Source organism: Toxorhynchites rutilus, chromosome 2, assembly GCF_029784135.1.
Source record: "Toxorhynchites rutilus septentrionalis strain SRP chromosome 2, ASM2978413v1, whole genome shotgun sequence".
Taxonomy (NCBI): domain Eukaryota; kingdom Metazoa; phylum Arthropoda; class Insecta; order Diptera; family Culicidae; genus Toxorhynchites; species Toxorhynchites rutilus.
In genome coordinates, this window is record NC_073745.1 from 145,545,759 (window position 1) to 145,568,954 (window position 23,196).

A 23,196-nucleotide genomic window follows, 5' to 3' on the forward strand; every position below is an offset into this window, starting at 1 on the left:
ATACTGTGGAATGTGCCTTGGTGAGCGCAAAAACAAGAGTTGCGCCACTTAAGTTCCTATCGATCCCTCGTTCCGAACTACAAGCAGCAGTTACCGGTGTGAGGCTTGCCGATACGATATCTAAATCTCTTTCAATCGCCGTCAGCCGTCGAATATTCTGGTCGGATTCTAAAGACGTACTCTGTTGGCTTCGTTCAGATCACAGACGGTACAGTCAATTTGTAGCTTTCCGCGTCAGTGAAATCCTTGAGACAACGGATGTTTGTGAGTGGCGATGGGTACCGACGAAACATAACGTTGCTGACGAAGGGACGAAGTGGAAAGGAGCACCTAACTTGGCAAGTAACAGTCGCTGGCTCCGAGGACCAAAATTCCTTCTCCTTAAGGAAGAAGACTGGCCAGTAAACCCATTTCCCGTGAGGACCACTGAAGAGGAGCTTCGACTGCATCTGTTAGTGCATATACAGCCTAGTGATCCGGTAATACGTCCACAGGATTTCTCCAAATGGAACAAGCTGCTACGCGTATCAGCCTACGTATTGCGGTACATCAACAATTTGAAACGTAGCTGCTATGGAAAACCACGTGTGTCTGGAGAACTGAAGAGAAAAGATTTCATCGATGCAGAAAATCATTTTTTTCGCTGTGCTCAGTCCACGCCTTCGCAGAGGAGATAGTGATCCTCAATAAGAATCGTGCGCTAAAAAATTCAATGAAAAGGATTCCCAGATCAAGTCTGTTGTACCAGTGGAATGCATTTTTGGATGAAAACGATGTGCTTCGTGTCAAAGGTCGAACGCAGGCATGCGCGTTCATTGATCGCGATGCAGCCGAACCGATAATTCTTCCGCGGGATCACCCTGTAACTCGCCTTATCATCTCTTCCATACACGAACGATTCCTTCATCAAAACCATGAGACGGTAATTAATGAAGTACTTCAACGGTACCGGCTAAAAGCAGCATATCGCCAGATCCGCAAAGATTGTCAACAGTGCAAAATTCTTCTCGCCAACCCACAGCCTCCGGCAATGGGTGATCTTCCTCCAGCTCGACTAGCCGCCTTCAGTCGTCCCTTCACTCATATGGGGGTCGACTACTTCGGTCCGATCTTGGTATCAATCGGAAGACGAAACGAGAAACGGTGGGGGGTTCTCGCCACTTGCTTAACCACTCGCGCCATTCACCTGCAGATCGCTTACAAATTGACAACCGACTCCTGCGTAATGGCAATCCGGAACATAATGGCCAGGAGGGGGATTCCAGCAAGGATCTACAGTGACCGTGGAACTAATTTCCGTGGTGCAAACAAGGAATTGCAAAACGCGATCGAAAATCTCGACCACGACGCCCTGATAGCTGAGTTTACATCGAGCCACATCGAGTGGTCTTTCAATCCTCCCGCCACGCCTCACATGGGTGGAGCGTGGGAGCGGTTGATCCGAACCGTTAAGCAGAATCTCGCGCGACTTCAAACTAGCAGACTCCCGACCCAAGAAGTTCTGGAGAGCATGTTGGTAGAAATCATCGAGAACATCGTCAACTCCCGTCCTCTGACCAACATTCCGGTTGAAGACGATGATTCCCCTGTGTTGACTCCCAACCACTTCCTGTTGGGGTCAGCCAACGCCTTAGATCGTGGGTGCCCTTGGACGATAACCCGATTTTGCTTAGAAATAGCTGGAAGCAGTCACAGATGCAAGCAGACATCTTCTGGAGATATTGGGTACGAGACTACATGCCTACGATAACTCGTAGGACCAAATGGTTCACTTCAGTTGAACCCATCAAACTTGGTGATTAGGTCATCATCGTGGATCCGAAGTTAGCCAGAAATTGCTGGCCTAAAGACCGTGTGATTGCGACCTGTCCATCGGCCGATGGTCAGGTAAGGCGGGTTACTGTACAGACTTCTGGAGGCATTTTTGAGCGACGTAGGCGTTAAAACAAACGCGCTTCAGGAGTAGCCTTCGCGCATTGCGGGGGGAGTGTTAGTTACGCCACGTCGAAAGGTAGGTTGGCGGGTATCCAAATAATCCTACATTATCGACAGCCCTACGACAGCTGTAAAGGATGATAGAAAAATAGGAAGGTTGAACAATAGACAAAGAAAAACAAAGTAACATTGAAGGTGAATTGAAATCTATCCTAAACAATACTTAATCTATTCTAAAACTAGTGAACGTATGCTAAAAAATTCTCCAGTTCATGATCTTAATTACTACTGCTGAGAACTTAAAATGAAATTTAAAATATAAAATATGAAACTTATGTGTAAATTTATAGATATAACTGATGAATTGAATTAAATTAAAATCAATCTACTGCAATATTCCTGCGACTTGAAAATAAGAGAACGAACAGATTCGGTTGTGTCGCTCTCGCCAGTTTAAATGAAAATTTCAGCCAGAATTACTAAAAGTAAAAAAAAACTCATACTTAAATTTAAGAAGGTGCCTAATCCCTGTTTATTTGTATTTTAGGAATTTTATAACTTCGTATCAAATAAATTGTAACCTGATTGGAGTTGATAAAATTAGAATTCATTTTTGCTGAATGCAACAATTATAGTATAACATTATTATTAGATAGAGTTTTGTTCAATTATATTCACAATTTGCGAAAAAATATGTTGCTATATTACGTGAAATACATATTTGATACGGAATGTGCGTTTCACCTGAAACATGAGTAGAATGAATGAACATTGAGGACAATGTAGCGAGATCTTTTTTCTCTCACTCCAGAATCTTACATTTTCACAAATATTAAGACGACAAAAGATCGTGGAACAAAACTGTGCATTTGAAATTTAAAAAAATGTATGTTTGCCTATAAAAATGATGCTTTTGTTTTCCAAAAAAATCGGAATTAATCTTCCGGATCTCATGCTTTCCTGATTTCCTCCTGATTTTTGTATTCGTTCTTCCTGATTTTTGAAAATTATAGTTGGCAACTCTGCTTGTGTCGGAACACTTAGATATAGATATATACTGCGTATATCTCTAATAGGAGGCAAAATTTCATTTTGACGAGGGAAATTAGTTTGAACGCATACAATCGAATATAAGTGACACAAAAAAATTGGCAATCTGTCATTTCAGTTTTGTTATTGTGTTAGTACGCTAAATATTTGTTAGTGGTGGCAATTTGTTGATCTGAGGTGAAAAATGCCAAAAAGCGATGAGTGAATCAGAACAAAGAGTTGTTCGAGAACTGAAGAAAACTGATATGGGTAACCGGGAAAGGGAAAGAGAGTAAATAGATCCGAAACATCGATTCGAAACGTGCTGAAGAAAGGTGAAAATATAACATTAAGAAAAAAAACTAAGAGGAATATCAACACAAGCAATCGTGACTGGAATCAAAATATGGAGCTGGCCGGAACTGGAAAGTTCAATGCATCGGAAATTAAGGATGAACTTGGACTCTCGATTACCAATAAGCGCGTTGAACAGATATTGTGGGGATTTGGTTACTTCAAGTGCACTATAAAGACCAAGGTCCAGCACATTCTTCTTCTTCTTCTTCTTCTTCAATGGCACTAACGTTCCTAGAGGAACTTCGCCGTCTCAACGTAGTATTACTTGCGTCATTTTTATTAGTACTTAGTTGAGATTTCTATGCCAAATAACACGCCTTGAATGCATTCTGAGTGGCAAGCTCTAGAATACGCGTGATCACAGTGCAAGTCGGAGGAAATTTCTTTGACGAAAAATTCCCCCGACCAGAACGGGAATCGAACCCGAACATCCGGCATGTTAGTTATGACGCTAACCACTCGGCCAAGGTCCAGCACATATCCAGGCTCAATTGACCTTCGCCAAAAAGCATATGGTATGGCGAAATGAATGGGATAACGTTGTATTTTTGGATGAAATCATACTACTGGCATGATTTGAGGAAGGAACCTTAAGTCAAGCTGAGCCGAAACTTTGTAGGCGGAACACTCATGATTTGAGGTGGTTCTCCACGTCACGGAAAACCCCTCTTGCTACAATTTCAACCAGGATGAACTCAGAAAAATACGTGAAATTATTGGAAGACGTCCTGGTTCCATTTACCGAGGATTTTATGCCTGGATATTTCACTTTTCGGAGACATCAAGGTCTCGGACTGGCCAGCAAGTAGTCCAGTGGAAGGCAGTATGGGGCAGTTTGGAAACTAGAAGCTGCTGTGGGAGAAGGAGGAGGTCTATCGCTGCTGAAATGCTTGAAAATTTCGTTAATTCTATGCCGAATAAAATGTTCGAAACTATTCGCAAGAACGGAAAGTAAACTAAATATTGACTATTGTTTTACCTCAAAATGTTAACTAAATCATTATTTTAATTAATAAAAACTAAAGTACGTTTAGGCGAATTTTCTCTCAAAATCTATTTTTACTTCTTAATCGCCCAAATAAGAACTTAGAATTGGAAGCAATACTTTAATAAATTATGATTTGGAGGGGCCAATAGCGTGGTTCCCTTGCGGCTATTATGGAAGAAAATTGTTAGTGGGCATGGGTTGCATGGGTGGGCAACTAGAATCAGGATTCACTGTGGTAAGTGATGTGATTCTGAAAACATGAACTCTCAACTATTCGGCTATATACACTTTGATATTCATCGTGCTCAGTACGTAGGTATTTTTTACCTAAGAAGGTCACCGTAGGAATTCTCCCAAAATCCAAATTCTTTTAACAACTATCTAACAACTATATATTATTTTACAACACTTGTATTACATTTAATTTTTTTTAAATCGTGGCGACCAAGGTCATTCGCAGGAGGAGTTCAAAGGCTATTTAAAACCTGTTTTAACAAATTTACTCGGATACTCTTCTGCGACATTTCTTTAAAAAGTCGGTGCCAATATTAAATAGTTGATAAGAACTGGTAGAACTAATTCTCGACATTAATATTGAAATGGCTAAAGCACTTCGTTGAATATACAGATTTAATATAAAGTTTGAAAAAAATTAGTTGCACTTCTGCTGTTTTTTATTTTTCTCTATGCCAAGGTGATAGGATATATTTCGAAACGAGACCTTGTTGAACGGAACTTGTATATATTGTGCTTCTCTTGATGTCGATTGGAATTGGTGTTACCCTCACTCGATGACCTGATCAATTATGACCAATTATAAATAAATAAAAGATTTTCTTGCAGACAATCGTCCTATCGCGAAAATATTTTGTGATGCATCTACACAGACCGACCGGGAAGAGCTGATCAGTTCTCCTGATTCGACTGAATCGAAGCTCAATATGTGTTTGTCACTACTGGCACAGGCAAATTACAAATTAGATGCTCTGGGTGGTTCCACCGCATCTGCCCGCCATGAACCCGTAGTGAAGCCTGTAACTATCAGCAAAATCGACCTGAAGCCAGTGAAAGATGTGTATGAGATGGAAGCGTTGGAGGAAGGTTGCAAGAACGAAGAATTCGTGGAATCAATCATTGCCTCCATTGGTAAACTTCACGGTCGTCAACGGTACACAGGAAAAGGGGTTACCGTTAGTCTCCAGATTATGGACTGTTTCTTCGAACGTCAGTTTCTCCTTCATTGCTCGTGGACTGGCACAGGACGCAAATCTTCTGACCAGGAACAGGTTCAGCGAAAGGTTCCGTTCTGTAAATTCGGAGGAGTGATCAATCTATTCTACCGAACCGTTCTCCATTCTGATCCAGAGTTTTCAATGGCTGAGTGCAAGGAAGTTTTGCATCGATGTTTGAGAAATGCAAAGCAACGTTTTGTGGAAAATACTCGCACGAGGAAGCCGGTGGCGCGTAAGCGCAAGCGTCTTTAGGAGTTGATTCAGAGGAAAAACAAAACGAGTAAGAGAAGCAATTGAAGTTGAACTGTTTGGTGAAATAGGAATTATGAAGCCTTTATTTATCAAATGATTTTTAGAAATAGATCCAAAAATGTTATTTTTTCATATGAATTTAAATAAACCACAATATGTATCAGTATTACTTCCTTTATTTCTTCTCATACTTTATATTGAAAGAATGTGTTCGTGAATTTGTTCGTAAACAAAGACTCAATTTCATCTGTAACGTAGAAGCTTGCGTATTAGCGTCAACTTGGGCAGTATGTGTGCTAACAACTTCACCCAACTTGGTGATGTAATGTTTTAATGAATTGATCATTTCCGACTCCAGGTATTCATTCTTGCTGTTAGTGATTTCGAAAGAACCCGTTATTGAACAATCCGGCGCAGCTGTCACACATCCAGAACACATCGGTACTGGCGTCTAACTATGCAACTGTGGTAAATGTTTCATACAATATGATCAGTTGCATTAAATTGTGGGTCTTTTTATCTGTTCACAAATCTCATCAACAATAGAACGTACAATGACAATAATTTACAATAACTGACACAGATAAAAATATATCAAACAACACTAAACGAATACTATGATTGCAAATGAATCGGTTACAATCATATCAATTCAAAATATCTATTTGCACAAGAAGAAAAATTGAATAGAGGAGACAAAAAATAACACCATTCGATACATCGACGGAGTTATGTCGTTATTCAGTGCATTTATTTATTTACAATGATGGTACATCCCATGAAGAGATTGGATATTATTCACAACATTGTTCCGCCAATGAACTTGATCCATAGCCGCTGTTCGCCAACCTCGGCCGCATCGATTCTTGCCAAGCCTCATCGGATTAGATGCAAACACATATTTTGCAGGGCTGTTGTCAGGCAATCTTGCAACACGCCCTGCACATCGCACTCGTCCAGCCTTGGCGACTTTCTGGATGCTGGGTTCGTCGTAGAGTTGCGCCAGTTCGATATTCATCTTACTTTTACATACTCCGTTTTCCTGTACATCACCGTATATTGTTCTGAGCACTTGGCGTTCGGAAACACCAAGCGTTTGTGAGTCCTCTTTGAGAAACGTCTATGCTTCGTGTCCCTAGAGAACTACCGGTCTGATCAGGGATTTGTACACGGTACACTTCGTACGGGGTCGGAGTTTGTTGGATCTGAGAGGTTCTGGAGCCCCCAAGACTTACAACTTACGTTGACTATGTGTCTTCGAATTTCACGGCTGTTGCTGTTGTCGATTGTTATCAAAGAGCCAAGGTAGACAAATGTCTCGACCACCTCGAGCTCGTCGCCGTCGATCACAGCACTACTACCAAGGATTCTATTGGGATCAGCCCATCGCATTGATTTCAAGCCCAATCAGCCCTGTTACGAGTTTCTGTCGGATATACAATTCCGCTACCATCGCATATGTTCATCCGGTTATGTCCACGTCGTCGGCGAAGCAGATAAACTGACTAGACTTGTTGAAAATTGCGCCCGCATGTTGAAGCCCGCTCTCCGCATAACACCTTCCAGCGCCACGTTGAAGGGCAGACAGTAGAGTCCATCGCCTTGTCGAAGTCCCCTGTGAGTCTCAAACGATTACGACAGATTCGCACACTGCACCACACACCGTTCATCGTTGTCGGAATCAGTCTTGTCAGCTTTCGGGGAAAGTCATGTTCATCCATGATTCTCCATAGCTGTCGTCGGTCGATTGTATCATATGCGGGCCTGGAGTCGACGAGGATGTGGTGCATAAGGACCTGATACTCGTGGCTCTTTTGAAGGATCTGTCTCAGTGTAAACATCTAGTCGTCGTTTTAGATTTAAGAGCAACCGAGCGTGGATCCGGCTTGATAGCTTCTCACAAATATGTTTACTATGGATGATAGACGGCGAAAGAGGATCTGAGACAAAATTTTGTAGACACCATTCAGGATCGTGACTGCACGGTAGTTCCCACAATCCAGTTTGTCACCTTTTTTATAAATGGAGTAGATTATCTCTTCTTTCCATTCCTCTGGTATCTGTCCCAGATCCTAACTATCATCCGATGTATACACTCTACAGATTTTCCCGGACCTCCCTTGAAAAGCTCTGCTGCGAGGCCATCGTTACCTGCTGCTTTGTAGTTCATTAGCTGACTAATGGCCTGGTCGTTGTTCATTGCAACGGTGTAGTCCTCATCCACGCCGTCTCGGTCTCTTGTCCGTGCTGATGATGATGATGAGGTTTGAGCAAGACGAGTTATCTAAAAGATTTTTTTTCTCAGCATTGAAATCAGTTTAGCAAATAAACGAACTGATTTTTTTAACAGATATAAGTTCAAAATATAACAATGCCAAGAGACAAGCCAATACTCAGTCTTGTCCGTCACAGAGTCGATACGGTCCCGACAAGGTCCTTGCAGCCAAATGGTCCACCAAGACACAAGTCCAACCGCCAACCTTGTTTGGAAACTTTTGATCAACTAGCTGATTTGTACACGTTTTCAGGACGTTAGTTAGAACAGCTGTAGATTCATCTAAGTTACTAACCTCGAATGGAAAATCCAGGCTTCTCTCCACAAGGTTCGAAACAGCCTGTTTAAAATATTTTTTCCAGTACTTCAATTTTACATAATCATCGTTGTTAAAGAAACTATCCAAAACGTTAATAATTATGGTCTAATGATCGGTTGTTTTTAAGCTATCATACACTATCAAAGTTGGAATACACATGATCAATTAAAATTTTACTGTGCCGGGAAATACGCGTAAATTCATTCACAGTTTGTTTTAAAATGAAAAATTCAGCTAAACGCTTCAAATGATTCGAATTATGGTTATCACACCAATTAATATTACAGTCACCAGCCAGTATATTTAGTTTACTGTGCTTGCAGAATCATTGGGAGTAACTCCACAAGCTATTTCTAAACAACTCAAAACTGCACTGCCCATGTTTGTATAGAAGACGTAATCACCAACACCATTAGTGTGCGCATTTTGTTTTTTGGTCTACAAGCTTAACCATGCAAAATTCCAATGAAATGATCTGTCCAGTTGAAGGATACCGTTATGTCTCATATTCCGAACAGTCTCAAATTACGAACACTTCATTTTTAAATATAAATTTACTAAACTTTTATGTTATAAATAATTAAATAATGAAAACACAGACGTTCTTTGAGGCATAGGCTTCATTTTGACATTATTTACAGTTATCAATACAGCCTATAATTTATAATATTAGACATTTGCAAAAAAGTGACAGTCAAAATCAATGATAAAATGTTTGCGTTAGCAAATTCCGTAAAAAACAAGCATCGTTCATTTTTCAGTTTTTGTAGTTGTTCCAACTGTTTTGATTGCTGTTTTCGTGTTAAGTGCTAGAGAATGTAAGAACCTACAATAACTGGGTGAAAAAATGATATTTTATGCAGAAATCTTCATTCAAATTAATATTGAAGTAGTGTTCGGAATATGAATCAAATTTTTACACATGATTTTCAAATGTAAATTTACTGAACTTTAATGTTATAAATAATTGAATAATCAAAACCCTAAAATTCTTTGGGTTATAGACTACATTTTAACATCATTTACATGTATCGATACAGCCTATAATTTATAATATTGAGCATTCGCAAAAAGGTGACAGTCAAACCCAATGATTAAATTTTTACGTTGGCAAATTTTGTAAAAAACAAGCATTGTTAATTTTTCAGTTTTAGTAGTTTTTTCAATTATTCTGTTTTTTGTTTTCATGGTAAGTGCTAGAATTTGTACGAATCTACAATAAATGGATGAAAAAAAGATATTTTATGCAGAAATCTTCATTAAAATTAGTGTTCGGAATATGAATCAAGTTTCTACGCATGATTCAAATTGCGAACACTTCATTTTTCAATGTGAATTTACTGTTATAAATAATTTAATAATCAAAACCTTGACATTCTTTTGGTTATAGACTTCATTTTAACATCATTTACAGGTATCGATACCGATATAGCGCCCTTGGCCCCGAAACCATGTAAACCATAAAAAGCAAATACAATCAATAATTAAGAAAGCAAAATCCATTTTTTTGCGAGTATACCATTTTTCCAAAAAAGACTAACTAATTGACTTTAATTTGATAAATCGATCATATAAATCGGTCCAGTAGTTCAAAAGTTATGTTTTTTTTTAAATGCATCTTTGCTGTTCGGAATTTGAGACAAAAGTGTTCGAAATATGAGTCAGTGACGAAAATGGTGTTCGGAATTTGAGACAAAAGTGATTAAACATAGTTTTAGTTTTTCACCATGAATATTTATTTGTAAATCAATTTTATTGTAGTCAAATTAAAAAGAAGGCTCTATTGTATCCAAAAGTCAAAGCCATAGTCAAAACGTCTTCACCGATAGTTTCAGTTGTTGTCGGATAAAATCAAATAGCTTTGTAAGAAATGCCAATGAACTAACCATCACATGAATAAATTGAAGATATTGACCAAAAACAATTGGAATGTTTTTGCAGTTGCATTATTAACTAAAGAAAAAGTTGATGAAGAGAAATCGATCGAGTCACTTACACCCCTGGTTTCAAAGCTTTCCATATATATTTTATTACTGATTTCATTGTTTCATCATCATCATTTATTAGGAAACGTTAAGTGATAAGATACTACCATGAAAGGCATATTTGGACTCTACAAAGAATGTGATTCAAATAAAAATAGCTTATAGCACAGAATACTGGTAATTATTGATTTTCGAGCGATGTATGAAAGCTGTATGGAACTACGTTCGTTATGCAGACAAACAGTGATTTTTCGAAAACGTTTTTCCAAAATTGCTCAAATGTTTTCGAACAAAAAATGTTTATTCGCATGTTGGGCATACGTATTACATTGTGTAGAATGCGTAACACTGAAAAGTCGATTTTGTTCATTTTGTCGTTTACGTCTCCTATACAAACATGGGAAGTGCAGGATACATTAAAAAGCAAGGAAATTATGTCCCACATGAATAGTGAGAGATGACGAACGATGATGTTGCATGTACGAAATGTTGCTAGAAGCGGAGAGCGAAAAATGGATTTGGTACGATAATCCAAAACGCAAAAGAGCGTATGTAAAACACGGCCAACCAGATAATCAACGTCGAAACCAAAGTCAATGTTCTGTACGGGTGGGATCAAAATAGTGCGATCCACTATGAGCTGCTAAAACCTGGTTAAACGATCAATGTAGATTTCTAAAAACAACAATTGATACTTTTAAAACGAGCTAATGCCAGAAAACGTCCAGATTATAGGTCCAGACACTTCCCTATAATATTCCATTGCTGTTTGAGTTGAAAACTATTCGAAAAATAGCGGATGGGAAATTTTGGTTCACCCACATTATAACCCAGACCTTGCACTTCCCGATAACCTTTTGTTTCTCGATTGCTCGATGTGCTCCGTTGAAAAGTCCGCTCAAGAAACCGCCGTGTTTTAATGAAGTATTGTAAAGAATGAGAAGACGCAGCAAACTCGCTCATAGGACCTACCGCAACTCTCGTTCTCTACCTGATAAAATTGTCTGCCACTTAGCTAGCCGCCGTTACTAGTACTTGAACGTCGAACTCACAAATATTCCAGATCTATCGAAAGGAATCTCAAACGAAATCCACAATCATTCTGGAATTTTGTAAATTCGAAACAAAAAGAGACTGGCCCTCCGACCTCCCCATCCCTGGATCAAAGGGTCGCAAACACTAGTTCGGAGAAGTGTCAACTTTTCGCTGAATTGTTTCGCTCTGTTTTCGAAGTTACGCCTGCATATGAAGATTCCGTGGTCCCACTTGACTTCACTCCAAATGACGTGATCGAGCTGGATACGTTCGAGGTCTTATCTGAAAAGTTTATTGCAGCTGTGAAAAAACTAAAGTCGTCGAACAGTCCCGGTCCAGATGGAATTCCTGCATGTGTTATGAAAAATGCTCTGTCCAACTCAAGAAACCACTGCTGCGCATATTCAATTTGTCAATGTCCTTGGTCCAATTCCCAACCGACTGGAAATCATCGTGTATGTTTCCTGTCCACTAGAAGGGAAGCAATACTGATCTCAGATGCTATCGTGGGACTCTCTGTGTATGCTCGAAATTGCTCGAGATCGTCGTTTCCAACATTTTGTTTTCAACAGAACAAAAGGTCACATTTCTACAAACCAGCATGGTTTCTACTCCGGAAGAAGTATGACCATAAACGCCATTGAGTTTATCTCGACCTGTCTTCGAAATATCGGTCTGCGCAAACAAGTGGACACAATTTACACCGACTTGAAAGCAGCTTTTGATTGGGTTGACCAGTCTATTCTTTCTGCTTCTCTAAGAATTTTTTTCAATAGCTTGAATAGTATTTTTGCAACAGAACTCTTGCGGTCAAGATTGGTTCATCAACTTCAGACTGGCTCTGCCATCCCTCGGAAGTCCCTCAGGGAATCAATCTTGAACATCTATTTTTCTCGCTATATATCAATGACGCAACTCTACTTCTGGAGAACGGGTGCTATTTAGTATACGCAGACGATACAGACATCTTGATGAAGATGATTTTTGCCGACTTCAGGAGATACTGGACAAATTTGTATCGTGGTGCCGTGCCAACAACTTGACTCACAGTATTCCAAAGTGTCATGTCATCGGCTCCCATTGCAAAAAAGCCCCCTGCAATTCGAGTACGACATCAACGGGACCACCCTACTCGTGTAAAGACGGTGCGCGACCTTGGAATCACATTAGATTCCAATCTAATATTTAGCCACCATGATTTAGAAATAATTGAGAAGGCATAACGACAGCTTGGTTTCATTGGAAAGGTGACGAAGGAGTTTAAAGATCCCTATAGTTTGAAGTCACTGTATGTCAGTATGGTTTATTTATTATTATTAGTTTCAATGCCGTGTTTATTTTTCATTAACTAAACGAAAACTCAGCTCAGTTTAGCACGAGGCTCCAAAGATACTAGTATAAGATAACTAGCTGACCCGGTAAACGTTGTTCTGCCATATAAATTACTTCTAGGGAATATTTTGGATGTTGAATAAAAAATAGCTAATGTATTGTAAGTGTGTTTAAATGTTTTAACGATCCATAAAATTAATCGATTGTGATCTATGAAGGATAGATTCCACGTGAATGTCGAGCAGATACGTGAAGGTTGGATCGTGTATCGCATTGGACCGTGGAATAATGGACTTCCCGAACCCGAGTGTGACGTGGAGATGGAGATGAGATCTATGATATTCAGAAAATGGAGCGCTTTAGACGATGACCACCAACCAAACAGAAAATAAAAAACAAAAAAAAATCTCATTCTCATTTCATCACACCATTTTCGTTCATGAATTGTGAAACCAAAGATACGCCAAACAACTTCATTGGAGCTGATGCACAGGTCAATTCGGTACCTCATTTTTTCGTCGTAGTGATTCAATCAAGGAGTATTCAATTCGGTATTCTGAATTCGAAACACATCCATATTGTTTCCTTTTTTCACAAACTTGAAAATGTATTTATTGCTCTTCACCGAACTGCAGAGCTTGACAGTAATATGAACATTGAATGTTTGCTCAGCTGAGGCGAATATGGCACTTCTCAAAGATTTGGGATGTCAATGATATTTGTTGATATTTTACCATTTGCGGTTCACAGAAATAGCTCAATGTCGAATTGCATGACAAGGCTGTCAACTTTGCACAACTCGATTGAACTTGAGTTGCGATTCGTTCGGGTAGTTCTGATTCGATCGGATTTTAGAATACAGGAGGATAGTTGATCAGTAGATAGATCTAGAATTTCCGAGGAAATTTCTCTACCCTTTTGCTCAGAGCATATTTTGTCGACTAATCAAACTAAAAAAAATGCGTATAAGTCAATCCTCGCTTTTGTCATTCATCCGAATACATCCAGCAACATGTTGGACGAAATACGTGTATGCATTTCTTTTGTTTGAGCACACGTGCAAACTTTTGAACAAAGGCTATGTAGGTGTTGCCCATGATAGCGTCTCGCAAGTGAATGTATATTTCCTTCATTGTGTCATAGGAAAAGCAAACGTCCGCTCTTTACCTTTGTGAAGACATCGTAGAATAACGTTGTCCTGCATCAATTCATCAATCGACACACAAAAGAATCCATCGAGCGTACTATTTTGTTTCGTCTCCTCCATCCAAATATTCAAAAATATTAATTCAAAATGAGTAATGATTTTCTTAATGATTGAGGTAGCTGTGGCACATTGTGGCACACGTGCTCTACAGCCGGTTTTTTTTTATCAGAATTGACGACAATAGCGTGACTGTTATTCTGCATTCCGAGCATGTAGGGGATTAGAATAATTTCAAATAATTCATTTTGCTCATCTAAAAAGGCCTCCAGCTTGTCGGCGATGTGCCTAGCTTTAGTCGAATTAAGGTTACTTGCGTATGTTTGGGGTGAAAATTGAAGAGGATGAAGTGTCATCTGGCATTTAACAACGTAACTAAAAACGAACGACAGATCAACTATTTGGTATTGTTTATATTGTTTATATAGAAATACAAATATCGCGATTAAAAATTGGAGATAGGGGTAAAAATTGGTTATATATGGTTATATGTATTAAGCCAAATTTATGCAAAAAATTCAAAAACAAAATTATTCAGATTTATTTTTGCCTAGAACCACCCTAATTAGTATTAAATATAAAGTAAGCGGTATCCTAGCGGTATCATATACGACCTATTCTTATGCCTACCATGTTTTTTGAGTATAATATCATTAAAATCGGTCGAGCCGTTTCGGAGGAGTTCGGCCACGAACATCGTGACACGAAATTTTTATGTATATAGAAGATATTCATTAAGACCATGTAAAGTCGGATAAAATAAAACAGAATAATAATAATAATAAAATAAATGTGTGTTTCATGCAAAAAACGGAATGAATTAAGCTGCACACTAGGGTGCCAATGAATGTATGGGAAAAAATCGACCCTAAAATTTCAAAAAGTTACCCTATACAAAATGTTCACCACCTCGAAAAACACCCTATGCCAAATTTCAGCTCAATCAGAATTAAGGGAGAGTGGCGCAACGCGGTCAAAGTTTGAGTTTTTTGAAAATCGAAAAATCACTCAAGGGGGGAGTAAAAGAAATCGGGGGTTTCGAAAAAAAAATTTTAATGCCAAATGTCTAAAAATGGCATGAAACGTCGAGATCTAGTGTCATCTGGAAATTTTTTTTTGTCAAAAATCGACACTCTGGGATTTATTTGGTATGGTTTAGGGTGCCAATAAAAATAGTTATCTCGGTTTTTCATTTGGAACTTGCTACGAAACGTTGATTTGCACAAGAATATACCCTATGCAAAATATTAGCTCATTCGGACTTCATTCACGTAGCAAGTTCCGAATGAAAAATCGAGATAACTATTTTTATTATCACCCTAAACAATACTCTTCGTTTCGGATGCCGAAAAAAAACCAGTCCCAGAGTGTCGATTTTTGACAAAAAAAATTTCGAAATGCCACTAGATCTCGACGTTTCATGCAATTTTAAGACATTTGGCATCAAAATTGTTTTTTCGAGAACCCCGATTTCCTTTACTCTCCCCTTGGGTGATTTTTCGATTTTCAAAAAACTCAAACTTTGACCGCTTTGCGCCACTCTCCCTTAAGTTCGATTGAGCTGATATTTGGTGTTGGAGATTGACAACAGATCCACGGATCGGGGTGTTCCAAAATAATAATACCGTATTAAAACAACCGAAAACTAAGGTTTTATGTTCTGCGAGGAATTATTATTTTCCTGAAAATGGTATTACATTTGTTTACAAATTATAAATTATAAATTACAAGCTTCCGACTTACGTTGAGTCCCTTTTTTGTGGGTTATGTATTCTCTTCCAATTCAGGACTTAGGAGTTCCGAGTAAGTTGGACGATAATCAATGTTGCTCTAACCGTACTATCTGTTCGTACTATAATATTAAGGCATGAATATTTATCCGTACTATAGATTAAGGCATGACTAAGTTAATAATAATTTTAAGTTTCACCTTTTATATAGAGTTAAGTTCAATATAGGTTACGTTAAACAATAATTATGATTTTGATTATACAGGGTTTTCCATTTCGGGCCTCCGAAAGTATACAGCCCTGCGCTGACAACCGTTTGACATAGCTGTCAACCAAAGCGTCATATCGTTAGTTGAATGTCTGCCATTTTACAATATGGATCGTTTTAGCATCGCACAACGTGTTAATTTTGTTAAATTATACTATAAAAATGATGAAAAACCGGCAAATGTTTTTCGAGCATTACGGACGGATTTTGGTCGTCATGGACGGCCTACAGAGCACACAATCGCTAATATAGTGCGTAAATTCGAACAAACTGGATCCGTAGCGGATATTGTGAAACCTGTGCATCATCGTAATGTGCGTTCGGCCGAAAATATTGCTGCTGTTGCTGCCAGTGTGGAGGATGACCCGAGTGTTTCGATTCCACGGCGTGCTCAGCAATTGGGCTTGTCAAACACATCATTGTGGCGAATTTTGCTTTGGACTTGCACCTACATCCATATAAAGTCCAACTGGTACAAAAATTAGAGCGTGGTGACCATGGAATGCGTCGGGCATACGTCGATTGGGTGAACGAACAACAGCAGCAAAATGCTGAATTTTCGCATCAAATTTTCTTCAGCGATGAGGCACATTCCGAGCTCGGTGACTATGTGAACACCCAAAATTACCATATTTGGGGCTCAGAAAATCCACACGTGATTGTTGAGAGGCCATTGCATCCGCCAAAAGTCACTGTCTGGTGCGCATTATGATCTGGTGGAGTCATCGGGCCGTATTTCTTTGAAAATGAGGACGGCGAGACGGTAACTGTGAATGGTGAGCGCTATGGCCGCATGATAACCGATTTTTTTTTTGCCACAAATTGAAGATATGGATACGGATGACATGTGGTTTCAGCAGGACGGCGCCACGTGCCACACAACACGACCGAACATGGTCATATTGCGAACGAAATTTGAGGGACGCATAATTTCGCGTTTTGGTGATGCCAATTGGCCGTCCAGATCATGCGATTTGAACCCGCTAGACTTTTGGGGGGGTTATGCGAAAGACCGTGTCTATGCCAACTCTCCGCAAACTCTTGAACATTTGAAAGACAACATTCGTGAAGTTATGACCGAGATACCGCCCCATATGTGCCGAAAAGTCATAGAAATTTACATGTTCCGGATCAAGGTATGCGAGGAAGCCCTAGGTGGACATTTGAATGATGTTGTATTTCACACATAATGGCATAAACCAAACTTTAATTTGAAATAAAAGTTTCATCGAAATTCGAATTCTAAGTGTGTTTTATTTCCATTTACTTTCGGAATTTAAAGTTGGAAAACCCTGCATATGAGGGGCTTAGAATGAAAGGGGTGTAAGTGATTTGATCGATTTCTCTACATCGATTCTCTCTTTGGGTCATAACTTAGCTGCAAATACATTCCCAGCTGCATTTACCAGCGTGGAAAATAGGTCAGAACCTCATCTATCGGATTCTATAGCAAACTTAAATTGGAAAGTTTTTGCAGTTGAGTTATTAACTAAATAAAAAGTTGATGAAGAGAAAACGATCAAGCCACTTACACCCCTTGCATTCTGAGCCCCTCATATATGAATTCACTGTGGAAACAAATAGACTAATTCAGTGTATTAGTTTTACAAATTAATTTTAAACTTAAATGTAGTTACTTTTTGAACTAGCTTGAACAATTTGGTCCAGTTTTAGATTTAATTCACGAGGTTTCCTTGCTCTTACTTTGAGATTTTGTGTTTTCTATGACTTATAGAATACTTAGAATAAAGAGTGACAAATATTGTTTATAACGCTATTGTTAGTGGGATAATTGTGCTAGACTCGACCTAAGACAAGACGTGACAACTGGCTTCTTACTCTTCTTTCTGCATTTTCGTCGAGCAAGCGCTGGATAACAGGGGAGCGAGATGTGAAGGTTGCCAAATGTTATAACAGTACGGAAGATTATTTTCCCATGAAAAACATGTGTTCTTCGTATTATGTATTTTCTGAGCTGCACCATTTTTTTGTATTAATTTTTCAACCGAATGGCACATATTTTAAACAATAAGTATTTTCCTCTTATTTTGGTATGCAACAAATTAAATGTGAAGAGATAAAGAAAACTAGAAAACGTAGATTTGATAGTAGGAGTATGATATGTTGAAATACATGAATTAAATTCAAAGTTTATTTTATTCATCAAGATATTATGGGCCTTACCGTTTACACTTCACGATGAAAACGAAATGAACAACACGCCATTGAATTTCGTTTTTCGAGTTAAAGAAAATTATTGGTATTCAGGTAGAATAAACACTTTTCAAATAGAAATTATGAATAAAAATTAACTTCTCCGTATCAAATTAGTGTTCAATGTGAATGGAAAACTTTGCTTTCTTCATTTGGTAAAATAATATCGTACAAAAATTGTATCTGAAGATAATTTTATATTATAAAGATATGTTTTAGTGAGAATATCGGAAGTGTTTAGAAAATAGATCAATTTAGGGTAAGAAAGACGTGCTTCGAGTAATTAAATAACGCAAAAAAAATATCATTCAGATTTTAGCAATTTAAAAGTGCCTTCGGGCCGAGCAGTAAGACTTGTTAAAAACTAATTTCGTATCCAGATATCGACACCGTATCGTTGTCATCGCGGATGCACTTCATTTCGTTTTCACCGTGAAGTGTATACGGGAGTAAGGCCTTATAATCCAACTTTTTTTTTTTTTTATCCCATTTATTTATTTAAGGCTCATTAGCATTTTAGCTGTAACAGAGCCGAATTTTAATCGTGTACATGTCACATGGTTATCATATCTATAATTAGCACATTACACAGTTGCCATTCGCCAGTATTCCTTCTATACCATTACATATGGTACATTCACACAGTAGCCATTTAGGCGTAAGGGTATTCTTTCTGTTCTTCCATTATCCAGTTGGACCACCGGACAGCGGAGACAGTTGTTTGATCATTGTTGAGTTATTTATAGAACAGTAGCCCGATGTGTCTGGCAGAGCAGAGCAGTTGTATGGATGAATCGATCTTATTTCGACCGTGGATCGATCTCCATCGCTGATGATTGTTGCGTGGACGTAGCTATTCTGTAACAACACAAAGATGGTCAATGAGGGCCCTGAGTTTTGAACTCACGATCGATCGCTTACTAAGCGAACGCGCTACCAATGTGGCTACGGAGACCCCCTTAATCCAACTTTGATATCGTTCAAATACTCACCGTACTGAAATATTGATAAAATAATAAATTCCCAAATTATAACATAGCGTTTATTACGGTTTTTTTGTAGGTATTTATGGTTTATTTAGGTTCCAATATGATTTTAAATAAATTTTTCTGCTGCCTTGGTTGTTATTTGTTATTTGATCCTAATTTCATTGCTAACTGCGTTACGTTTGAAAAATAATTGAATGCTCTCCTCTGCTAGGTCGCTGCTATTATGTTATGCTAGATGGCAAGAGAATCACAAAAAGATGTAGGGTGGAAATTCCGATGCAATGTTTCCCTCTCTTCGGGAACTGAACATCGGACGTAATAGAAACGAAAATCTACAAAGAATCCGTTATAGAAATTGTCGCTGAATTGAAATGTGAATGCATGATTCAATTTTGAGTATATTTGGCAACACTGTGAAAATGTTGGTAATCCCATTTTTTTATATTTATCTTTGCCAATTATTTTCCTCATCAATCAATCAGAAGTCGAGTTGCAAGTGGTCCGAGTTTGACAGAAAAAGTGGTCCGGAATCGGCCCCCTATTGTCATGTCTCGTCTCAGGACTCGACTGACGATACTGGGTTCTTATGTGCTGGTCGAAAAGGAGCTACAGTGAAGGCGCGTTGGCGTAGCCTCGCCAACATTTGGCATAGGGTGTTTTTTCGAGGTGGTGAACATTTTTTATGGGGTAACTTTTTGAAACTCGAGATGACCATTTTCATTGGCACCCTACTGCACACCCAATAAATAGGAGAAATAAATTGACATGTAAATTTTCAAATTCACGAATAAATCGCGTACAACTCTAACGCAGTATTATGAAATACCACGAGTCTCCACTAAACCACTATGAACAATAAGGTTTTCTTCCAATTTAGTTTTCATTACGTATTCCAAATTGAAGTTATTGTGTGAGAGTTTATAATCAACTCTGTTCTACCCTGCAGGCAACAAACCATACAAGTGCTCGTACTGTGAAAAATCCTTCATCCGAAAACGATTCCTGCTGGAGCATGAAAGTACTCACACTGGTAAGGGAAAAGTTTCTAATCTATACTCATAATCCATTTCAAAACAATAATTTGTCTAACACTATCATCAAAACAGGTGTTAAGCTGTACAATTGCGATGTTTGTCATCAGAATTTCGGCCAGAAAAATTCTCTCAAGAAACACATGCAAACGACCCATCCCGTGACAAGCGATACTCAAGCTACAGAATCTATATCCATATCATCCACAAGTTCAAGCGCGCTGCCTGCTCTCTACATGCCACCGCAAACGCATCCAATTCCCCTCACAAATCAACAGCACCAGCAACTGATGGCCGCTCTCCATCAATCACATTAGCTCAGCTATGAGACAGCGAAAAGGATGATTCGGAAAGAGTTACGATATTACTTGTTCTAGAATTTGAATTGTTGCCGCATGTTTCATGCTAATGATAATGCTAGGAAAGAACTCCAGTGATAACAGTGAATAAACGGGAGGAATCATAGAATTAATCTACAAGTGTAATTTCTTACGAACCTTTTTCTCGTCGATCTGAGAAAATCGTTCCGAGAACATCACACAGTTCCATGTCGTACAGATATTTCGTCCACATTGCTAAATTGCTTTAAACCGAAATTTTTTTTTGGAATTGATGAACGCAATGACCGCATTTTTCATGAGCTTACGCAAATTGATACACTTATTGTACTGCAGTTTCATGAAATCCATTCGCAATCTACATACAACAGATAAAACAATTCATGCTGAAATAAATCATCACATTAAGCGTCTGAATACCATAGGACACAAAAGAACAACAAATGGCTTTAGTTTGCCACATTTCCTCCATGCCCATAAACACGCCGCACAGAGATGGGACAGCTGCATGTTTCGAGTACTCAGTATATTTCGTTTATAGCAGATAGAGCATAAAAAGATGTCCAAGGCTTTATTACTACTACATTACCCTTTATTCCTTGGGGGGATTGTCGCAAGACCAGCAGCAATGATGATACGAAGGCCCATCAGCACAGGTGGTGGAGACCACCATGGCGCAAGATCGTCATGACAGCGATGACGTCAATTGCATCACAGGATTCCGGTTGGCATGGTAGTGCATAACCAACAAGAGGAGTAAAAAAAACTGCTTGCGTAATAACTAGCATCTGAGGGCAACGGCCTCCCGTAGTGTCCTCGATGGCGGTCAACTGAGAGAGAGAATAGTGCAAACATAGTCTAAAGAAAAGAGGACTTTTTGTGGCGTCTCTCACGGATTGAGATCGAAATGTTCGTGTTGGTTTTATGTATGATGACATTGTAGGTTGAGTTTGTTATTCCGTTTTATTTTTATTAATTGCTTTAATTTAATTGAAGAACTGATTTGATACTCAATTAATTGAGATTTTTTTGAAATAAAATTGATTCAGTTTGTTGTCATTTATCAGCCAACCAGTAATGTACAAGACTCCCGGCAACGCTGCATCGGAATAAGCACAATCTCACCATAAACACACATTGCAAACTTTCTTCGTGTGGAAATGTAGGTCACCAGTAGCTGGTTCAACATGCAGCCTCCCCTAAATATCCCATTTTCGTTCCCTCATACAAACACATTCTCATCGCGGTACCAACACAAATACTAGGTCGGACAAAAAATGAAACGTTGCTCTCATTTTGCCCCACATCCTTGTCATCAGAACATAACATCCTGTCGACAAAAGGCAGACAAAGACCGCACAGTGTAAATCAGTAGCAGAATGCATGGGATCTTACGCCGAAAGGGATTTAGAAGAATCATCCAATCTTCCATCCTTAGCATAATAAATCGCACGTTTTCTCGTCACATTGTTATTTGGTAAGACGCTCTCTCTGTTTTGTTTGATGGAAAACGGTACGAAACCGCTAAAGTAGGTGAATATGCTTCCGCTTATACTATGAAAGACTACAAGTGCGATTTTCTCTGAACCATTCTTACAACAATGTCCATCAGTGATATGGTCACAAGCTGGCTTTTATTTTTGACTAGCTGACCCGGCAAACTTCGTCTCGCCCAAAATTTGTTTTTAGTTATTACATTCACGTTTTTTACTAAGCGCGCGTTCATAGGTCCAATCGCAGAACTGTTCATTGATTGATTTTCTAATGAGTATAAGGTGGGTCATCATCTTCTACCCTTTAAAATTACCTTTTACTATAAAATTCTAGTACTTCTACCAGAACTCGTCATTATAATATCAGATTATTTTCAGTCATAATCCTCGTTCAAGATATATCAACCACTTGCAAATAACATGTTTCTCCGTTACATGGAATAAATGTTTGATACAGAAAAAAACCTCTATATGCTAAGTTCAATTCCATTTGTTTGCTTAGTTCTCGAGTTGTTCAGCACCCTCACCTCCTCCTTTTTAGAGAGAAGAAAGGAGTGTCAAATCATGATAAAAACATTTATTGCTCCCTAAAATCTCCATATGCCAAATTTGGTTCCATTTGCTTGATTCGTTCTCGAGTTATGTAGAAATTTATGTTTCATTTCTATGGCAGCAGCACCCCCCCACTCCCTCGACTTAGAGAGATGGGAGGAATGTTGAACCACCTTAGAAATATTTCTTGCCCCCTAAAACCTCCACATGCCAAATTCGGCTCCATTTGCTTGATTAGTTTTCGAGTTAGGCAGAAATTTGTGTTTCATTTGTATGGCAGCCCCCCCCTTAGAGAGGGAGGAGAAGTGTCGATTCACCATAGAAACATTTCGTGCCCCCTAAAACCCCCATATGCCTAATTTGGTTTTATTTGCTCGAAATATTCTCGAGTAATGCAGAAATTTGTGTTTCATTTGTATGGATGAAATTGACACACTTCTAAAATAAAAAATAATGAATGAAAATTTGCTTTTCTGTATCGAATATGTATTCTACGCAATAGAGTAATACGTTTTCTCGAAAATTATGAAATAAAACTAAATTTCAATTCTTTTCTTAGTTAGCGAATGGGCGCGTCTTGTTCCATAGATCTGACTTGAGCTCACCGAGTAGTTTGAGAGGTTTGGTAATGATAGCTA

At 38.7% G+C, this 23,196-nt stretch overlaps 1 protein-coding gene across 2 annotated transcripts in view; it reads left to right on the forward strand.

Annotated features, from left to right (window-relative positions):
• LOC129769082 (zinc finger protein 260-like) overlaps window positions 1-20,889 on the forward strand; it is a 45,555-nt gene extending 24,666 nt beyond the window's left edge. Inside the window, exons 5-6 of one of the 2 annotated variants that reach the window (XM_055771099.1) lie at window positions 20,091-20,174; window positions 20,251-20,889. In XM_055771099.1, the coding sequence (XP_055627074.1) occupies window positions 20,091-20,174; window positions 20,251-20,492 (326 nt within the window). In that variant the 3' untranslated portion in view covers window positions 20,493-20,889. Of the gene's footprint in view, window positions 1-5,152; window positions 5,960-20,090; window positions 20,175-20,250 lie in introns of those variants that run through there. The other variant, XM_055771098.1, reaches the window with a different exon arrangement.
• Window positions 20,890-23,196: the final 2,307 nt, after the last annotated feature.